Source organism: Prionailurus viverrinus, chromosome A1, assembly GCF_022837055.1.
Source record: "Prionailurus viverrinus isolate Anna chromosome A1, UM_Priviv_1.0, whole genome shotgun sequence".
Classification (NCBI taxonomy): domain Eukaryota; kingdom Metazoa; phylum Chordata; class Mammalia; order Carnivora; family Felidae; genus Prionailurus; species Prionailurus viverrinus.
This window is the reverse complement of record NC_062561.1, coordinates 92,605,487-92,623,770: the sequence shown is the minus strand read 5'-3', so window position 1 is coordinate 92,623,770 and position 18,284 is coordinate 92,605,487. Positions and strand designations below refer to the sequence as shown.

Below are 18,284 nucleotides of genomic sequence, written 5' to 3'. Positions count from 1 at the left end.
GCGCCGGAAGCCAGGGCTCCGGCTGTGGGAAGAGGTGAGAACTGGCTGGCTTCCGGGCGGTGAGGTGCGGGCCCAGGACAAGGGGCGCCGGGCCGGCCAACGGGGGCGCGGGGGACGGGAGCTCCGCCGCGCTCCCAGGCTCTGGGCCTTCTCCGCAGCCCCTCAGGCGCCCGCCCCAGCCTGCCTGTGGGCTTGTTTTCTCCCCAGTCGTCGGCCCGGAGCAGCTGGAGTCCCACGGACTCACAGGACCCTGGAGGAGCCGCCTCTGCCAGGGGAGTCCCTCGAACTGAGAGGACGCGTTCTAGTGCGACCCGGCCGGGTCTGAGGTAACCCGAGGGGGCCAGACGGGGCTTTCAATCAGGGTCTTCTGAAGGATGAGTAGGAGTGTGCCAGTCATTTGCACGTTAATGCAGGCGAAATTCCTAGTAGGAGTTACAGCTTAGGAGTTGCAAATGGTGGGCTTTGTCCTCCAGTTTTGGCTGATGACGAAAGATTTGAAACTTCAACTAGGGATGTATAATGAAGAGAAGGAACGGGGTGATAAGATAGGGTGTCTGGAGTGGGGGTGGAGCAGAAGGGTCAACATTAGATACTGTGATGTAGGAGAGCACCTCTGAAGAGATGATGTTGACATTGGACCCTGACAAGGAGCCAGTCATGGGAAGATTTGGGGGAAGAGTGTATCAGGCAGAGGGAACAGCCAGTCACAGGCCCTGAGACAGAAATAAACTCATTGTAGTCAAGGACAGAAAGGAGGCTGTATGGTTGGAGTATGGGCAGTGAAGGGGAGAGTGGTAGCTGAGCAAGGAGGGGTGGTTGGAAGTCAGCTCACATAGAGCCTCGTGGGCCATAAAAAGGAGGTGGGAGGCACCTGGCTGGCTCAGAGGAGCATGTGACTCTTGATCTCAGGGTGGTGAATTCGAGCTCCGTGTTGGGTGTAGAGATTACTAAAAGAAATAAATAAACTAAAAAAAAGGAGGGGATTTTATTCTGAGTACAGTAGGGATCTGTTGGGTTTTAAGCAGAGGACTGGTGGGCAGGGTGGAGACTGGATAGAAGTGAGGGGTGCAGAAGTGTAAGAGTTGGGTCAATGGAAGCTGTCCGGTCCTAGGTATTTTTTTTTAATGTTTATTTTTTTTATTTTTGAGAGAGACAGCGAGTGAGCGGGGGAGGTGCAGAAAGAGGGGGTTCAGAGGATCTGAAGCAGGCTCTGCGATGTCAGCACAGAGCGAGATGCGGGGCTCGAACCCACAAACTGTGAGATCATGACCTGAACCAAAGTCAGACGCTCAATCCCGGTGCCCCAAGGCTGTCCAGTTCTGTGTCAAATGGCAAAGGGGACCTTTCTGTGTTTTGCATAAGCTTCCTTTCTTCCCTTTTGCCTCAGAAGGGGGCCCTTCTGTTTCAGGATGCTGAAGACTGACTGGGGACAAAACCCATGCATGCCTTAGTGGGGATTTTAATACTTTATTCATGTGTCTTCCTGTCCACCCCCCTGCAGGTTCAAGCTCAGGTCCCCTAGCCCAACGGTTAGGAGATGGATGCGCCATTTAATCAGCAAGAATTCACTGAACAGCCACTGTGGACCAGGCCCTGGGCTGGGTGCTGAGGGGAGAAAGAGGACAAGATTGGCCTCCAGCCCTGAGCAGCTCACAGTCTAGTAGGAGACCTGTAAAGAGGCAGTTACTGTGCCACAGTGCTGAGGACTCAGAGGAGTGTGGAATGGGTGTCTTCCACAGAGGTTTGCGAACCAGAAGGAGACACCAGGGGGGATTTCGTCGAGGGCCTTGTGGGGAGCTGGTGATTAAACTGCTTCTTGTGGCCTCCATACAGAGGAGTGCACAGGGCACTCTGGACACAGGAGTAGCTTGTGCAAAGGAAGCGAATGTGTAACTACACACGGCTTGTGCGTCAAGCCAGGCAGTGTTGAGTCAAGGGGTGACAGGGTCTGATGTGTTGTTTGAAGGGATCGTCCTAGTGGATCGTTTCTGTACATGTGAGACCTTGGGGAGGAGGGCTGGAAATGGACATGAAATTCCACTGGATTCATCATGAAGCTTGTCAAAGACAAACTCACTCATCCATCCTAGTGCCCGGTGAACATGACCGACTGTGGTTGAGGCAGAGTGGCTCTGTGGACACACTGAATTAGCCTCCTGGGCTTTTGGGTAGAATACTTGCATGCAGTTCTGTTTTCCTGGCTTATTTATTTTATTTTAGATTTTATTGAGTTCATCAGACTCCTCAGTTCCTTATACATTTAACTGGTTCAGGCAGGGCCTCTATCTCTTTTGTATTTATTTATGTATTCCCTTTTATCCCCTTTCCTTCCTTCTCCGCCCACAGGAAACCACCCTGCTATGTTTAGTGTAAATCCTTTTATTTGCCTGTGTCCTTGGTTGTACGCATAGATTTAAAAAAAAATTTTTTTTAATGTTTATTTGTTTTTGAGAGAGACAGAGACAGGATGTGAGTGGGTTAGGGGCAGAGAGAGAGGGAGACACAATCTGAAGCAGGTTTCAGGCTCTGAGCTGTCAGCACAGAGCCTGACGTGGGGCTCGAACTCACAAGCTGTGAGATCATGACCTGAGCCGAAGTCAGACGCTCAACGCTCAACCGACTCCGCCACCCAGGCGTCCCCATAGATTTTTAATTTACATAAATGGTATTCTGCCTAGAGTTCCTTGTTTCTTTTTTCCCCTTCAGGGCTGTGTTTTTGGGATTTTATTGATGATCCTGTGAGTATCTTTGAGGTGGCTTCTAAATGCTAACCAGCTTTCCATAGATGTATCTCCCATATTTTACTTCCTTGACTTATCAGCACCTCCCCCCTCCAATGCCTCTCCCTGTGGCTCCTAGATTGTCTTACACTTCCTGCCACAACACACAGTGCTGGGGTGAAAATCCTTGTACCCAACTCCTCCCTCAGCTTTTTGATACAATTTCGAGATGTTGACTTGGGCTTCCCTTAGATAATCCTGGCCTCGGTTGGTGTCCCACAGGGTTAGACTTGTTTGACCTCGGTGAGGTCCTGACCTTTCTTGAGCTATATTTGTTTTTGGTAGATTGTGATCCTAGTTGGTTCCCCAACTCTTGGCAAACACTCTTTTGTGGTGCCATCTTTCCTAGTTGATCATCTCACAGGCTGTGTGGTTGGTTTTCTGTTGCTTGGTGTCATTAATCATTGCTGTGCACTCATTCCAGCCACAGATACTGGCTGCTTTCCTCTCCTGGTGAGATGGCGGCCTGTTTAAGCTGGTTTAAGTGTGATGTGAAGTGCTTCAGAGAAGGGCTCTGGAGCCAGACTGGCTGGCTTCACTTACCAGGTCCTCCCCTTTCTTAGCTTCATGACCTTGGGCAAGTTATTTAATCTTCTGTCATCTGTAAAATGGATCTAATAACTGGACCTACTTCATGGTGTTTTGATAAGAATTAAATCCGGGGCGCCTGGGTGGCTCAATCGCTTAAGTGTCTGACCCTTGATTTTGGCCCAGGTTATGATCTCATAGTTGGTTGTGAGATTGAGCCCTGTGTCGGGTTCTGGCTAACAGTGCAGAGGCTGCTTAGGATTCTCTCTCTCTGCCCCTGCCCCCCCTCAAAATAAATAAATAAACATAAAAAAAAAAACAACTAAATTAGTTAATGCACGCAAAGTCGTTAGAACAGTGCCTGGCACATGTTAAGCCCCTATGAAACATTATTAGTAGGAGTAATAATAATTATTACTATTCAGACAGGAGTCCCTGGTATATTTTGCCCGTATGGCTCATATTCAGTTGTAGGGTATTTGCCCAGGGGGCATGAGGAAGGAGGCATGACCTCTGTACATCACAATTATGATTACAAATTCTAGTGTGATGACATCAGCCATAAGGATAAAGGGCAAAACCACATCTCTAGGCCCTGGTTGCCATTTCCCCATCACTCATCCCTTGTCTGCGAAGGAGGGGGCTACAGGCTGGGCCAAGATGATGAGGCCAGGGCTGGCACTGCCGGTGTGAATGGGGAGTCTCGTGAAACCGGGAGCATCCCGACGGTCCCCTCAGCCATGGGATTCTTGTGTGTTACTCTGGACCCTTCTTTGAGAGAATGGACAGCTGGCTAGATTTGAACATTCAAGAGAGCCCTTTCCTTTCAAATCCATTGGATGGAACGATAGGGAGGGAACTCTGTCACTGACATTTTGAGGACTATCCATGTGGTCAGCATCAAAAGCTGCTCTGGAGTAGAGGGGAGTCGTGGGCCCAGGGTGGAAGGGACTGAGGAAGGCACCTTGGTGGTGGTATAAGAAAAGTCAGCTTTCTTTTAATGGTATAATGAGAAGGGAGGGAAGAAGATGAGAGATGTTCTAGTCCAATGGGGGAGGCAGGCCCTCAAATACCCAGTTTACTCAAATATCTCACATTATCTGGTGATCCAAACTGAAATTGAAGGGGGCCATGTGGAAGTTGAGGGAGCCGAGCAGCAGTAAGCTAGGGATGGCTGCTGGAGGAGGTGATCTTTGAGCTGCCTCAGAAAGGATGAGCCAGCTTCTCAAGAGTGACGACTGAGGGCTAATAGCATACCCGGGAGCAGAAGCAGCACGGAGCCTGGAGGGAGCAAAGGTTCAGGCTGGCTGGACACAGGCTGCCTGTCTGTGGGTGAGCAGCAAGGGCTGCTGAATATGCTTTGCTGAGGCAAAGCCCATCAGGCCCACGTGGTGGACAGTTGTTCTTTAGGCTGCATTTTCAGTTAGCCATTCGAGGACTGCCTTTGTGGCTTCTATCACTGTGGTATGTGGAAAACCAAGTCCACTAGCCAAAGAGAAGGCACTTACGATGAATATATAAAAATACATGAAATATGAAAATAGGCAGCATCTGTATGTATTTCTACTAGATAGTATTGTCTGCTGAAGGCTCTGGGAGTCCTGCTCTTTCTTCTGATTAAAAAGAGATGAACAAAGGGGCACCTGGGTGGCTCAGTCAGTTGAGTGGCTGACTTTGGCTTCAGGCCATGATCTTGCAGTCTGTGGGTTTGAGCCCCACGTCGGGGTCTATGCTGACAGCTCAGAGCCTGGAGCCTGTTGTGGATTCTGTGTGTGTCTGTGTGTGTGCCTCTCTCTCAAAAGTAAATAAACATTAAAAAAAAATTTAAAAGAAAAAAGAGATGAACAAGGATTATAGAATGAAAAGAGTTGAAAACAGTAATTTTGTCACTATGATTCAGAAAACCTGTCCTTATGCTTGCCTGGACCCCCCCCACAGGGCCCCCTGGCTGGAGTGATGGGCGCTGTGGACTCCTATTTGAAGCTGGGAATTTCTGAGCATTGATAAATGACATGGGTGTGGCAAGGGGGATCTGGGAGCCCTCCCTACCACGCACTGCCCCCCCCCCAGCCCAGGTGGGGCCTGATGCAGCGGACCCCTTCCACCCACAGGCAGAGGCCACCATGGAGCAGTGTGCAAGTGTGGAGAGAGAGGTGGACAAGGTCCTGCAGAAGTTTCTGACCTACGGGCAGCACTGTGAGCAGAGCCTGGAGGAGCTGCTACACTACGTGGGCCAGCTGCGGGCTGAGCTGGCCAATGCAGGTGGGTGTCCCCCGTGAGAGCCCCATGTCTGCCTCCGGGGGGAGCCTAGGAGACCCCAGGGGTGCTTGGTGACAGGCTTCTAGAAGGATGATGGTTTGTGGACGTCAGTACATGGATCCCTAGGCCTCCTTGAAGGATAATGGAAGTCATTCTGAGCTATTTCAAAAGTCCCAACAGAAGTTAACTAATTTAGGGGTGCCTGGGTGGCTCAGTCAGTTAAATGTCCAAGTCTTGATTTCGGCTCAGGTCATGATCTCAGGGTCATGCGATCAGGCCGTGTGTGGGGCTCCGTGCTGGGCGCAGAGCCTGCTTGATTCTCTCTGTCACTCTCTACCTCCCCCACTTGCTTTCTTCTTTCAAAAAGAAGATATTTTGGGGTAGTTTCAAATTTACAGAAAAGTTCCAGGAATAGTATAAAGAACTCATATATACTCTTCCTCCAAATTCACAAACTGTGGATACGATTGCCAGATTTGCTTTATCACTTCTCTTGCATACTCTTACTTTTTTCACCATTTGAAAGTAAGTTGCAGATCTCAAACCACTTGGCCCCTAAACTTTCGGTGTGTATTTCCTAAGGTCAAGGGTATTCTTTTACATAAGTACAGTGTAATTATTAAAATCAATAAGTTAAATATTAATACAATATGATGGCCTAATCAATTCAGCTCATACTTTGATTTTATCATTGTCCGATGGTTTTCATAAAACCTTTTAAGTTTATTCCCCATTCCAGGATCATGCACTACATTGTTTCCCATGTCTAATCTTTGTTTTTTCTTTTTTAATTTTATGTTTTAATTTTATTAAATTTATTTATAAATTTATTTATAAATTTATTAAAATTTATTAATTAAATTTTAATTTAATGTTATTTATTTTTGAGAGAGAGAGAGAGACAAAGCACAAGTGGGGGAGGGGCAGAGAGAGAGGGAGATACAGAATCCGAAGCAGGCTCCAGGCCCTGAGCTGTCAGCACAGAGCCCGACAGGGGGCTTGAACCCACAAACCATGCAATCCATGACCTGAGCCGAAGTTGGACACTTATCTGACTGAGCCACCCAGGCACCCCATAATCTTTGGTTTTTTAAACCTGGGACATTTCTTTTACTTGGTCTTTGTCTTTCAGGACATTTGACATTTTTGAAGAATTAAGGCTAGGGGCACCTTGGTGGCTCAGTCGGTTAAGTTGTCTGTCCGACTTCAGCTCAGGCCGTGATCTCATGGGTTCAAGCCCCCCAACGGGCTCTGTACTGATAGCTCAGAGACTGGTGCCTGCTTCAGATTCTGTGTCTCCCTCTCTCTCTGCCCCTGCCCTGCTCTTGCTCTGTTTCTGTCTCTCAAAAATAATAAATGTTATAAAAATTTTTTTGAAACACTAAGGCTAATGGTCTTGCAGAATATCTCTTGGTTTGGACCTGTCTGCTGTTTCCTCCTCGGTCAGATTTTACATCTTGGGTAGCAGTACTTTAGAAGCAGTATGGTTCTCAGTGCATCATATCAGGAGGTACAAGGTGTCAGCTTGTTCCATGATTGGTGATGTGAACTTTGATTACTTGGTTAAGAAGGGTCCACCAGGTTCCCTCCCTCCCCTTACCCCCCTCTCCCTGTAAGGGTAATATTTCTCACCAGTTAATTAGTAAGAAATTTGAGGAGAGATGCTTTGAGACTGTGTAAATGTCCTGAGCGTTATCAAATATCAGCCCACTAACTTTAGTGTCCATTGAGGTGTCTTGCCTTTAATTAGTTATTACAAAGCTGGTTGCAACATGGGTGACTTTTTCTGCTCTGTCGTTCCTTACATACATTTGAGTCTTGAACAACACAGATTTGAACTGTGAGGGTCCACTTACATGCAGATTTGTTTTTCCATAAATACAGTCCAGTACTATAAATATATTTCTTATTCTGTATGATTTTCTCAATGACATTTTCTTTTTCCTAGCTTTATTGTAAAAATACAGTACATAATACCTGACATACAAAATATGTGTCAATTGACTGTTTATGTTATTGGTAAGGCTTCCAGTTAACAGTAAGCTATTTGTAGTTAAGTTTTTGGGGAATCAAAAGTTAGGGCTGCCTGGCTGGTTCAGGGGATAGAGCATGCGACTGTTGATCTTGGAGTCATGACTTTGAGCCCCACATTGGGCACAGAGATTAATTAAAAATTTTTTTTAAAAATGGGCTAAATGGGCAAGGGGCATTAAGGAGGACACTTGTTGGAATGAGCACTGGGTGTTATATGTAAGTGGTGAATCACTAAATTCTATTCCTGGGGGAAAAAAAAAGAGATGGAGCACCTGGGTGGCTCAGTTGGTTGAGTGTCCAACTTCTGCTTGGGTCATGCTTTTGTGATTTGTAAGTTTGAGCCCCACATTGGGCTTGCTGCTATCAGTCCAGAGCCCACTTTAGATCCTCTGTCCCCCTCTGTCTGCCCACCCCCCACCTCAAAAATAAACATTAAGAAAACGAAAAACTAAAAAAAAAAAAAAAAAAAAAGCTAAAGCTGTAAACCTTCAAATAAACTTTTAAAAAGGGGGGTGGGTGCCTGGGTGGCTCAGTCAGTTAAGCATCTGATTCTTGATCTTGGCTCAGGTCATGATCTCACAGTTTGTGAGTTTGAGCCCCACATTTGGCTCTGTGCTTATGGTGAGGAGCCTGCTTGGGATTCTCTCTCTCTCTTTCTCTCCCCACCCCCCCCCCCCCCCGCCACCGTCTCCTCCTCCTCCTCCTCCCCTGTCTCCCACTTGTGCACTCTGTCTCTCTAAAATACAAAATTAAATGGGGCTCCTGGGTGGTTCAGTCAGTTGAGCGTCCAACTTCGGCTCAGGGCATGATCTTGCAGTCCATGAGTTCAAGCCCTTCATCAGGCTCTGTGTTGACAGCTTGGAGCCTGGGGCCTGATTCAGATTCTGTGTCTCCCTCTCTCTCTGCCCCTCCCCTGCTTGTGCTCTTTCTCTGTCTCAAAAATAAACATTAAAAAAATTTTTTTTAATAAAAAATTAAAAACAAAAATTATACACAGATTTTTGACTGCATGGGGTCAGCGCCTTTAAGTCCTGTGTTGCTCAAGGGTCCACTGTATTCATTGGCATTCAGCTTTCCTTTTTCCCTTATTTATTTATTTATTTATTTATTTATTTATTTATTTATTTATTTATTTATTAGCTCACACCTCATAGATTCTTATTTTATTCGATGGGCTATAATCCATTACTGTTACTATTTATTTTGATGCTTAAATTGTCCTAGATTTGACCAGAGGTCACCCAATTCCTATGTCCTTTTTTTTTAATTGAGCTGTAATTTAAGTTTCATTCTTTTTTTGTTTTTAAACATTTTTTGTTTATTTTTTGAGAGAGAGACAGAGTGTGAACAGGGAGGAGCAGAGAGAGAAGGAGACACAGAATTCGAAGCAGGCTCCAGGCTCTGAGGTGTCAGCACAGAGCCTGACATGGGGCTCGAACTCACAAAACATGACATCATGACCTGAGCCAAAGTCAGACGCTTAACTGAGCCACTCAGGTGCCCCTTAAGTTTCATTCTTTTAAAGTGTGCAGTTCAGTGGTTGTTAGTGTATTTACACGGCTGTACCATCACTACCACTATCTAATTTCAGAATTTTCATCACCCCAAAAACGAATCCTACCCACCAACCATCACTCCATTTCTCCCCTTCTTTCACATCCTGCAGCCACTTACCTACTTTGTCTCCATGGATTACCTATCCAAGATACTTCGTACAAATGCATTCCTACAGTATGTGGCCTTTATGTCTGGCTTCTTTCACTTAGCATAATGTTTTCAAGGCTCAGACATGTTACAGTATTATCAGTACTTGCATCTTTTTTTCTATGCTGGGTCATGTGGTAACTCTCTGTTAACTTTTTGAGGAACTGGCAGACTGTTTTCCAAAGGTAGATGCAACATTTTGCCTTCCCACCAGCAATGTATGTGGGTTCAAATTTCCTCCTATCTTCATCAATACTTGTTTTTACCTGTTTTTTTGATTATGGCCATCCTAGTGAGTATGAAGTGATATCTTACTGTGGTTTTGCTTTGCATTTCCCTACTGACTCATGATGCTGGGCATCTTTTCATGTGCTTCTTGAACATATATCTTCATTAGAGAAATGTCTACTTAATTGTTTCCCATTTTTAAATGGGCTCTCTTTATTGTTGAGTTGTACAAGTTCTTTATATATTCTTAAAAAATTTTTTTTATGTTTTTATTTTTGAGAGAGACAGAGTGTGAGTGGGGGGAGGGGCAGAGAGAGAAGCAGACACAGAATCCGAAGCAGGCTTCAGGCTCTGAGCTGTCAGTAGAGAGCCCGATGTGGGGCTCGAACTCACAAATGGTGAGCCAAAGTCGGACACCCAACTGACTGAGCCATCCAGGCGCCCCTATATGTTAATAGTAGACTCTTAGTGGATATGTGTGTGTGTGTGTGTGTGTGTGTGTGTGTGTATATATATTTAAGTTTATTCATTTATTTTGAAAAAGAGAGAGTGGGGGAGAGGGGGAGAGAGAATCCCAAGCAGGCCCCACACACTGTCATTGCAGAGCCCAACGCAGGGCTCAATTTCATGAACCATGAAATCATGACCTGAGCCTAAATTGAGAGTCTAAAGCTTAACCGACTGAGGGGCGCTTGGGTGGCTCAGTTGGTTGAGCGCCCAGCTTTGGCTCAGGTCATGATCTTGTGGTTAACGAGTTCGAGCCCCACGTTGGGCTCTGTACTGACAGCTCAGAGCCTGGAGCCTGCTTTGGATTCTGTGTCTCCCTCTCTCTCTGTACAGCGCCTTCTGCCCCCCCCCCCCCAATTGCACTCTGTCTCTGTCTCTCTCAAAAATAAACATAAAAAAAATTTAAAGCTTAACTGACTGAGCCACCCAGGCACTTGTCATGTCTTTTCACTTTTTTGATAGTATCCTTTGAAGCATAAATTTTTTTTTTATGTTTATTTACTTTTGAGAGAGACAGAGACAGAGGGGGAGGGGCAGAGAGAGAGGGAGGCAAAATACAAAGCAGGCTCCAGGCTCTGAGCCGTCAGCACAGAGCCCAATGCAGGGCTCGAACCCATGAACTGTGAGGTCATGACCTGAGCCAAAGTCAGACACTTAACTGACTGAGCCACCCAGGTGCCTTGAAGCATAAAATTAAAAAAAAAATTTTTTTTAATGTTTTTATTTATTTTTGACAGAGAGAGAGCATGAGTAGGGGAGGGGCAGAGAGAGAGGGAGACAGAATCTGAAGCAGGCTCCAGGCTCTGAGCTGTCAGCACAGAGCCTGACACGGGGCTAGAACTCCTGAACCATGAGATCATGACCTGAGCTGAAGTCTGATGCTTTACCGACTAAGCCACCCAGGCACCCCCGAAGCATAAAATTTTTAATATTGACAAAGTCTAGTTTATTTTTTCTTGGGCTACACAATAAGATAGTTCCTGGAATCAGTAATTTCTTTCTACAAGGAGACTGGTTCTTTTGGTGGAAAATGGTAGTTGGAAAGCAAGATCTGGGTTGTTACTGAGGGGTTGTATCTGTTTTTTTAGCAGACAGATCTTTGTATGTTGCAGGCCATGGGTTTGTTTGGATACCTCTGATTTCAATCCAATATCCAGGGTTCTTCCTAGGCTTCCCCCATCCATAGCCAAATCTCTTTTCTGCATCCGTGAGAAGCCTGACTCCGAACAACATTAATAAATTTCTCATCTGCTTGATTTCTGTGGTACATGGAAAGTATTTTCAGAATTGCTACACTAGTAGCACTGAGAAGAACAAATAAATGTATAGAGTTTGTTTCCTTTTTATCTTTTTTTTTTTTTTTTTTTTTAAAGAAAGCATGCACATGGAAAAAGACTAAGGTCAGAAAAGCTTACAGTGAAAAGTGAGTCTCCCTTTCACCCTTGATTCCCAGTGTCTGTGTGCCTCTCTCCCAAGTCAAGCCCTGTCCCTGGTTTCTCAGGTGCCCTTCTAGACAGCATCTGGGTGCCCATATAGGTGGCATGTGTGTCTATTCCCCCCCCCTTTTTTTTTTTTTTTCCAAACGCAAAAAGGGTAGAATAAAGTACATGCTTTCCTGTGCCTTGCTTTCCTGGTTTGTCTTGGGGAATGTTCTGTATTAGTACATAGAATTCTGCCTCATCCTTGTACCTTTTGGCTTCCCATTCCATCATATGGTTGTGCCATGCTATAACAAATGCCCTTGACTTTGATGGCATGTTAACTGTGTGCAGTACAATGGTTTCCTTCTGTGGGTCTGAAACTCTTGTACACTGTGCTGTTGGTTAACAGATGGTGATGGCTGCCGTAGCGTCTTTACACGGAGACTGTGTTTTCTCAGATGGGGATTTGTCAGGGCTCGTAGTTGTCTGTGGGTCCTTGGGCAGGGAAGATTTGGGGATTTCAGGTTAAAAGGCTTTGGTTTCGGGGCACCTTGCTGGCTCAGTTGGTAGAGCATGTGACTCTCGATCTTGGGATCGTGAGTTTTAAGCCCCACGTTGGGCCTAGAGCTTACTTTAAAAAAACACAAAAAGGGTTTGGTTTCCTGAAAGCTGTTGCTTTGTCCTAACAGGAATGTGGCCAGGGAATGTGCAGAGTGTGGCCCTCTGTGACGTGAATGGAGCAGAATATGAGAGATGAGTGGCAAGCTGGGGTTGGGGCAGGTGGCACTGATGTCAGAGTGGAATGCAGTCCTGCCCCATCTCCCCAGCATAGGAGGGTGGCCCATCCACTGCCTCCTGTCTGTATTTGTCAGGATACATTCAGTTATAGGTGACAACCCTGGGGGTGCTGGGGTGGCTCAGTGGGTTGAGGGTCTGACTCTTGACTTTGGCTCAGGTCATGATCTCACGGTTTGTGAGTTTGAGCTACTCATCGGGCAGTGTGGAGCTTGCTTGGGATTTTATCCCCTCTCTCTCTGTCCCTCCCCTGCTCACACACACACTGTCTCTCTCAAAAACAAACAGAAACCAAAAACAAGTGACAGAAACTCAGCTCAGACCAGCTTAAACCAACAGGCGGGGGTCGGGAAGACTGGATTTATGGACTCAGGTCACTGAAATGTCCAGGCTCAGCTGCGTCCAGGTGCTCACGTGATCCCCTCAGTGTATGCTGGCTTCAAACTCGGAGCACTGCTCCCCTGAGGTGGTCACAGTGCTCCAGAAGCTCCAGTTCCCATCGTGATTGTTCAGCATCTTAGCAGAATGCATCTCTCTTCCAGGGCGTCTGGTCTTGGAGTTGAGACACTCCCCGACCTTCCTGGGTCATGTTTCTTTCCCTGACCCAAGGTGCTGCTGCCTAAAGAAGGCGCATCGATGCTGGGCTGGAGGAGGGGCCTGAAAACCATTGCAGGCCTGGGGGCATGAGCCAGAAATATCCTTGAGCTTCTCTGGCAGTATCCTCTGGGTTGATAAAAAGCACGAACACAGGGATAGTGCCTTGTTGTTCAAAGCCTTCTCACATGTGGTATCTTACACAAGACCATAAAGAGCCCTCAGGTGTGGTGGTGGTTTTACATCTGTCATTGCTGTCGCCTGGCAAGCTCCTGCCTCAGCTTCCTCAGCTACAGGACGGGATATTCATAGTGCCCACTGCAGAGCACGGTGGTGAGGATTAAATGAGCTAAAATTAAGGGCTTACCCACAGGAAGTCCCAAATCATCTACATTTCACAGCAGCGTACAGGGCCGGCATTGTCACACCATTTTACAGGTGAGGAAATGAACCGAGAGATGAACCCACTTGGCCCACTTGACCAGCTCCAAGGCATGCAGTTACAAAGTGGCAGGACGTGGGACAGAAGCTGAGATCTTTACTCAGGAGTTCAGGGCTTCCTCCCGGGCCTCCAGGCTGGTGTTTAGAGGAAGCAGGGACAAGGTGTGCTCCTCTGTGTCCTGCCTCACTGCCGGTGTTTCCCTGCAGCCCTCCAGGGGACCCCTCTCTCTGCCACCCTCTCCCTGGTGATGTCCCAGTGCTGCCGGAAGATCAAAGACACCGTGCAGAAACTGGCTTCGGACCACAAGGACATTCACAGCAGCGTCTCTCGAGTGGGCAAAGCCATCGACAGGGTGAGCCTGCAGGCATCCCTGGGCTGGGGGTGGGGATGCCCTGGAGCTAGTGTGTCGGGCTCGGTGGGAGGTGGGAAAGTGAGCGTGAGCAGCACGGATGCTGAGTCACAGAGCCCTGTCTCTTGTCCTCGTCAGAACTTTGACTCTGAGATCTGTGGTGTCGTCTCCGACGCAGTGTGGGACTCACGGGAGAAGCAGCAGCAGATCCTACAGATGGCCATCGTGGAGCACCTGTACCAGCAGGGCATGCTCAGTGTTGCCGAGGAGCTGTGCCAGGTAACGGCCTGGCCCGGACGGTGCTGGCACCTGCCCGTTCTGCTCCCGCTTGATAGTTGTCTTTATGTCAGGTTCCTGTTATTCTTTACAGAAGTTCGTTTTAGAAAGGAAATCATTTCCCCTGCCTAAATAGAAGGTAGCTCTAAACATATATATGATGGAAAGTGAAGTCATGAAGTCAGAACTTCTAGCTAGAGCTGGTTGCCTGCCAGGGTTCTGAGTTGAGGCCCAATAGCCCTTTCTTAAATAGGCAGGTTAGTGAAACAACAAAGTAGCACTTGTTAGGTGTTAAAAACACACAGTAAAAGTAAAGAATGCTTTCCCTAATGTAATCAAGAGGACTGAAGAGGAACAATGCTCTCACCATGCTATTCCATGCAGGTCTCAGACCCTGGGGCTGGGGCGGGTGTGTAGTCTGCGCCCTGGGAGGCCAGCATGTAATGCTCAGCCTTATAGAACTGAAATGTTCTGAACTGAATGTCCAGCGATGGGACTGCGCTCTCCCCCCACAGGAATCCACCCTGAATGTGGACTTGGACTTTAAGCAACCTTTCCTGGAGCTGAATCGAATCCTGGAAGCTCTGCACGAACAAGACCTAGGGCCGGCGTTGGAGTAAGTTAGTCCTCAGATGGGCCAGAGGGGCACAGGGCATGTCTGTGGTCTCCATGTCACCCAGTGTACTTGACATGACTCCAGCCCTGTGTCATGGGCCTCACTTAGGCTTTTGAAGCCCACCTCAGTCCCAGCTCTCCCAGGACCCCTCTCGTACCCCACCGGCTCCCTTTTTTCCCAGGTGGGCCATCTCCCACAGGCAGCGCCTGCTCGAGCTCAACAGTTCCCTGGAGTTCAAGCTGCACCGACTGCACTTCATCCGGCTCCTGGCAAGCGGCCCCGAGAAGCAGCTAGAGGCCCTCAGCTATGCCCGGCACTTTCAGCCATTTGCACGGCTGCACCAGCGAGGTACGCGCTCAGGGTGCCAGGGTGGGTGCTGCTGGACCCCGGCAGGTGTCAGCATGGGTCAGGCTGTTGGGCTGCTGGTCCCTGCCCCACCTGAGGGGCTGCATGTAACCAGGATGCCATTCCCCAGCGTAAGAACTCTGACTGCTCCCTCACTGTCTCCGAGGTGAACTCCGAACTCAAGGCTCTTCCTCTGCATCTGCCTCTGCCATCATCTCAGACCACTCTGGTCCCTGACACCTGCTCTGTGCCACACCCACACTCAGCAGGGTGGGCCTGTGTGTGCCCGGGACACCCACGCCCTCATGCTGCCTGGCCTCAATACAGGCCTCCCACCTAGGAGAATCCCACTCCTTCCCGGCACGTCCTCCACAGCTTTCTTCATGAACCTTCTGTCACACCAGCATTTCCACGCCTTAGTCATTTGAGCCTCACTTTCTAGATGTTCCCTGCTAGTAACCACCCCTACCATTGGTCCCTTTTTTCTTTAGCTCTGTTTCTATCTACTTATCACCTCACGTTTTATTTGTGAAATTATGAAAACCAGGCACTGCTAATAAATCTAGATACCACCTGGAAGTTTTTTTAACAGGGAGAGTAGCTAGTGTTGGGGTAAGAGAAACGTGAGGGAGACTCCCTCTTCATCGTGCACTTGAAAGGATGGGCAGCGAAGTCACACTCTCCTGATTGCCTTGCAAGGATGCTTCTTTGCCCCACACATGAAGAGGCTCCGCCTCCACATGGGACTTTAGGGAAAACTGGTTTTGCCCGAGGGCATCTCATCGCCCCCTCAGCCTGTTCAGGGCCCTGGGCACTGCGGGGCTCAGTCTGCTCTCCAGCCTGTGCACCCAGATCTGTGCCCTGCTCCCCAGCCAGTGCACCAACCTGTGCCCTGCTCACCTTGTAGAAATCCAGGTGATGATGGGCAGTCTGGTGTACCTGCGGCTGGGCTTGGAGAAGTCACCCTACTGCCACCTTCTGGACAACAGCCACTGGGCAGAGATCTGCGAGACCTTTACCCGGGATGCCTGTTCCCTGCTGGGGCTCTCGGTGGAGTCGCCCCTCAGCGTCAGGTACAGGCAGCCCTGTGGGGGCAGCGCCAGCGGGAGGGTTTCCAGGGAAACAGTTTGCCAAGGCCAGTCATGTTCCATGGTGCTTGGTTCTCTCAAACCTAAACTGGCTCTTTCAGTCATTCCTCCAGGTAGGAGTTACCTGTTCTTACAGGTGGAGAAGCTGAGATCAGGAAGAGTTGTGGCCTGATGTCACTGCAAGGTCAGGGGCAGGGTCAACGTTCCCCTTCTGTAAGGTCTTTGGAATGAGGTCTGTCTTGCCTGCACCTCACCCCTGAATTATCACAAGACCCCCTGCAGCCTGTCCTCTCAACCTCATATCTCAAACCACGTCCCTTCAGGGAGATTTGAAAGTGGCTGAGTAACATGTATTGAGACTTTTCCCTTGGAAGACTCCTTTACAGTAATGTTCTCATGACTCCCCAAGGTCGTGAGTTGCAGGTGGATATCCTCATTTTACAGATGAGAAAACACACAGGCTCGACGCACAAATGAACTTGCCCAGGGCGTCACAGACCCCAGAACCTCAGACTGTACCACAATGGATAGTGTCACGGTGCCATTTTATTTAGACTGGTTGTGGAGCCTCCTACCCCTCCCCTCCCCTCCCCAGGGTGAAGGATTCACGTTATAGAACAGTGTTTCCCAGCAGGGACACCAGTGGCACTTCAGGATGGTTCTGTAGTGCACGATTTCCCTGAGCATCATAGGTATTTAGCACCCGAGGCGCCAGCCAGTCGACTCCCCGCCCCTGCCTGAGTCACTGTGAGATCTGAGTCTAACCCCGTTTCCAAGTGATGACAACCATGTAGACAACCAGTCAGAGGTGCATTATGACAACAGAGCAGGGGAGACAGGCAGGCTGGGGCCCCTGCAAACCGATCACTGTCCCTAACACAGCAATGACATTCCAGTAGTTGGACGAGCAGGGATCTGCCCCCCAGATCTTCCTTTTGTCTCTCCCATAGGTTCGCAAACTCAGGGGTGCATTAGAATGATCCTAGAGTTGGACACACATTAACCACACGTGGCACTTTATGAGCCACCGGCGCGATTTTCAAGGACCAATCTGACCATGTGCCACTTTAGAACCCTGTCCCAGGACACAAGCCAACAACAGTGTGCTGGTGCCTTTGTCCTCTGGGTCCTTGGTCTGGGCCACTGCAGCCCCTGCTCTTTGTTCCACAGCTTTGCCTCTGGCTGTGTGGCGCTGCCGGTGCTGATGAACATCAAGGCCGTGATTGAGCAGCGGCAGTGCACGGGGGTCTGGAGTCACAAGGATGAGTTACCGGTGAGGCCTGGCGGGGGGGAGGTGTGGGCTGGCGGCAGCACCAGGAAGGGCAGCCGTGGCCAGAAGTGGGGCTCACCCCTCTGTGGTGCCCCCACCCCCAGATCGAGATCGAACTGGGCATGAAGTGCTGGTACCACTCGGTGTTTGCCTGCCCCATCCTACGGCAGCAGACGTCAGATTCCAACCCTCCCATCAAGCTCATCTGCGGCCACGTGATCTCTCGAGATGCGCTCAACAAGCTCATTAACGGTGGAAAGTAAGTTCCCCAGGTTCTACTCCACCTCCGTTTCGCTCTCCTGCTGGCCAGCCCCCGAGACACTGTTTGTTCTCCTCCCTTTGCAGGCTCAAGTGTCCCTACTGTCCCATGGAGCAGAACCCGGCTGACGGGAAACGCATCATATTCTGATACCCGCCTGGGAGGAACTTTGTCAAAAGGGGCTTTTCACCCTTGAGCCTTGGTCTTGCCTACGCGGGGGTAGCTGCTGTCTGTGGATTGTGGTTCACTTCAGCGCAAATGGCCGAGTGCCACTCCAGGCAGAGGCCAAGAAGGGAGATGAACCAGTTTGTGCCAGGCAGCTGGCTCCTTGGCCATGAGGGTAGGCAGACACTGGCCTCTGTACTCCGGCCGTTTCCCTATCTGTATCTGCCACTGACTTAGTCACAACCAACAGAGAGGTAGAGGACTTGGCAGGCAACACGGACATCTTCCTAGTCCTGGCATCTTGCCCCCAGCCAGGTCGCTGATGGCTACACCCATGCTGTATCTGCTGCTCCAGTGGTACAGCCTCACAACTGTATGTATCCACTTCCCACTGTAAATAGTCAGGTTTGAACTGAATGCCGTGGTTTTATAACTGAGCAAATATATTCACAGGCCTTCTCCTTACTTCACCGACAAGGAATCACTGCACGCCCACTGTACCCAGAGAGAACCCACTTTACATCCCTGACTGGGTGAAAGGGCCCGGTGATGTCAGACCCCAGGCAAGATGCTTTTACACAAACATATATAAAGTCTTTTCCTCTCCTTACTAGGAAGCAGTGC

The 18,284-nt window shown here is 48.8% G+C and overlaps 1 protein-coding gene across 7 annotated transcripts; it reads left to right on the top strand.

Moving 5' to 3' along the window:
• RMND5B (required for meiotic nuclear division 5 homolog B) lies at nucleotides 1–18,125 on the top strand. 7 transcript variants are annotated; one of them, XM_047857074.1, is made up of 10 exons: nucleotides 1–34; nucleotides 208–326; nucleotides 5,420–5,570; nucleotides 13,499–13,920; nucleotides 14,433–14,533; nucleotides 14,715–14,881; nucleotides 15,786–15,951; nucleotides 17,137–17,239; nucleotides 17,341–17,495; nucleotides 17,582–18,125. In XM_047857074.1, the coding sequence occupies exons 3-10, from the start codon at nucleotides 5,432–5,434 to the stop codon at nucleotides 17,643–17,645; spliced, it is 1,317 nt and encodes a 438-aa protein (XP_047713030.1). In that variant the 5' UTR covers nucleotides 1–34; nucleotides 208–326; nucleotides 5,420–5,431; the 3' UTR covers nucleotides 17,646–18,125. The 7 variants fall into 7 exon arrangements, with proteins under 7 accessions (XP_047713030.1, XP_047713067.1, XP_047713022.1 ...); XM_047857111.1 differs by lacking the exon at nucleotides 5,420–5,570 and having other exon boundaries at nucleotides 10–34; nucleotides 13,499–13,644; nucleotides 13,780–13,920; XM_047857066.1 differs by lacking the exon at nucleotides 1–34 and adding an exon at nucleotides 1,502–1,741 and having other exon boundaries at nucleotides 41–326.
• Nucleotides 18,126–18,284: the final 159 nt, after the last annotated feature.

Excerpts from the sequence above, each read along its gene's own strand:
- RMND5B (XM_047857074.1), top strand. The coding sequence starts at position 5,432 with ATGGAGCAGTGTGCAAGTGTGGAGAGAGAGGTGGACAAGGTCCTGCAG. Across the intron at positions 13,921-14,432 it reads TTGCCGAGGAGCTGTGCCAG|GAATCCACCCTGAATGTGGA; the intron begins GTAACGGCCTGG and ends CTCCCCCCACAG. Across the intron at positions 15,952-17,136 it reads GAGTCGCCCCTCAGCGTCAG|CTTTGCCTCTGGCTGTGTGG; the intron begins GTACAGGCAGCC and ends TTTGTTCCACAG.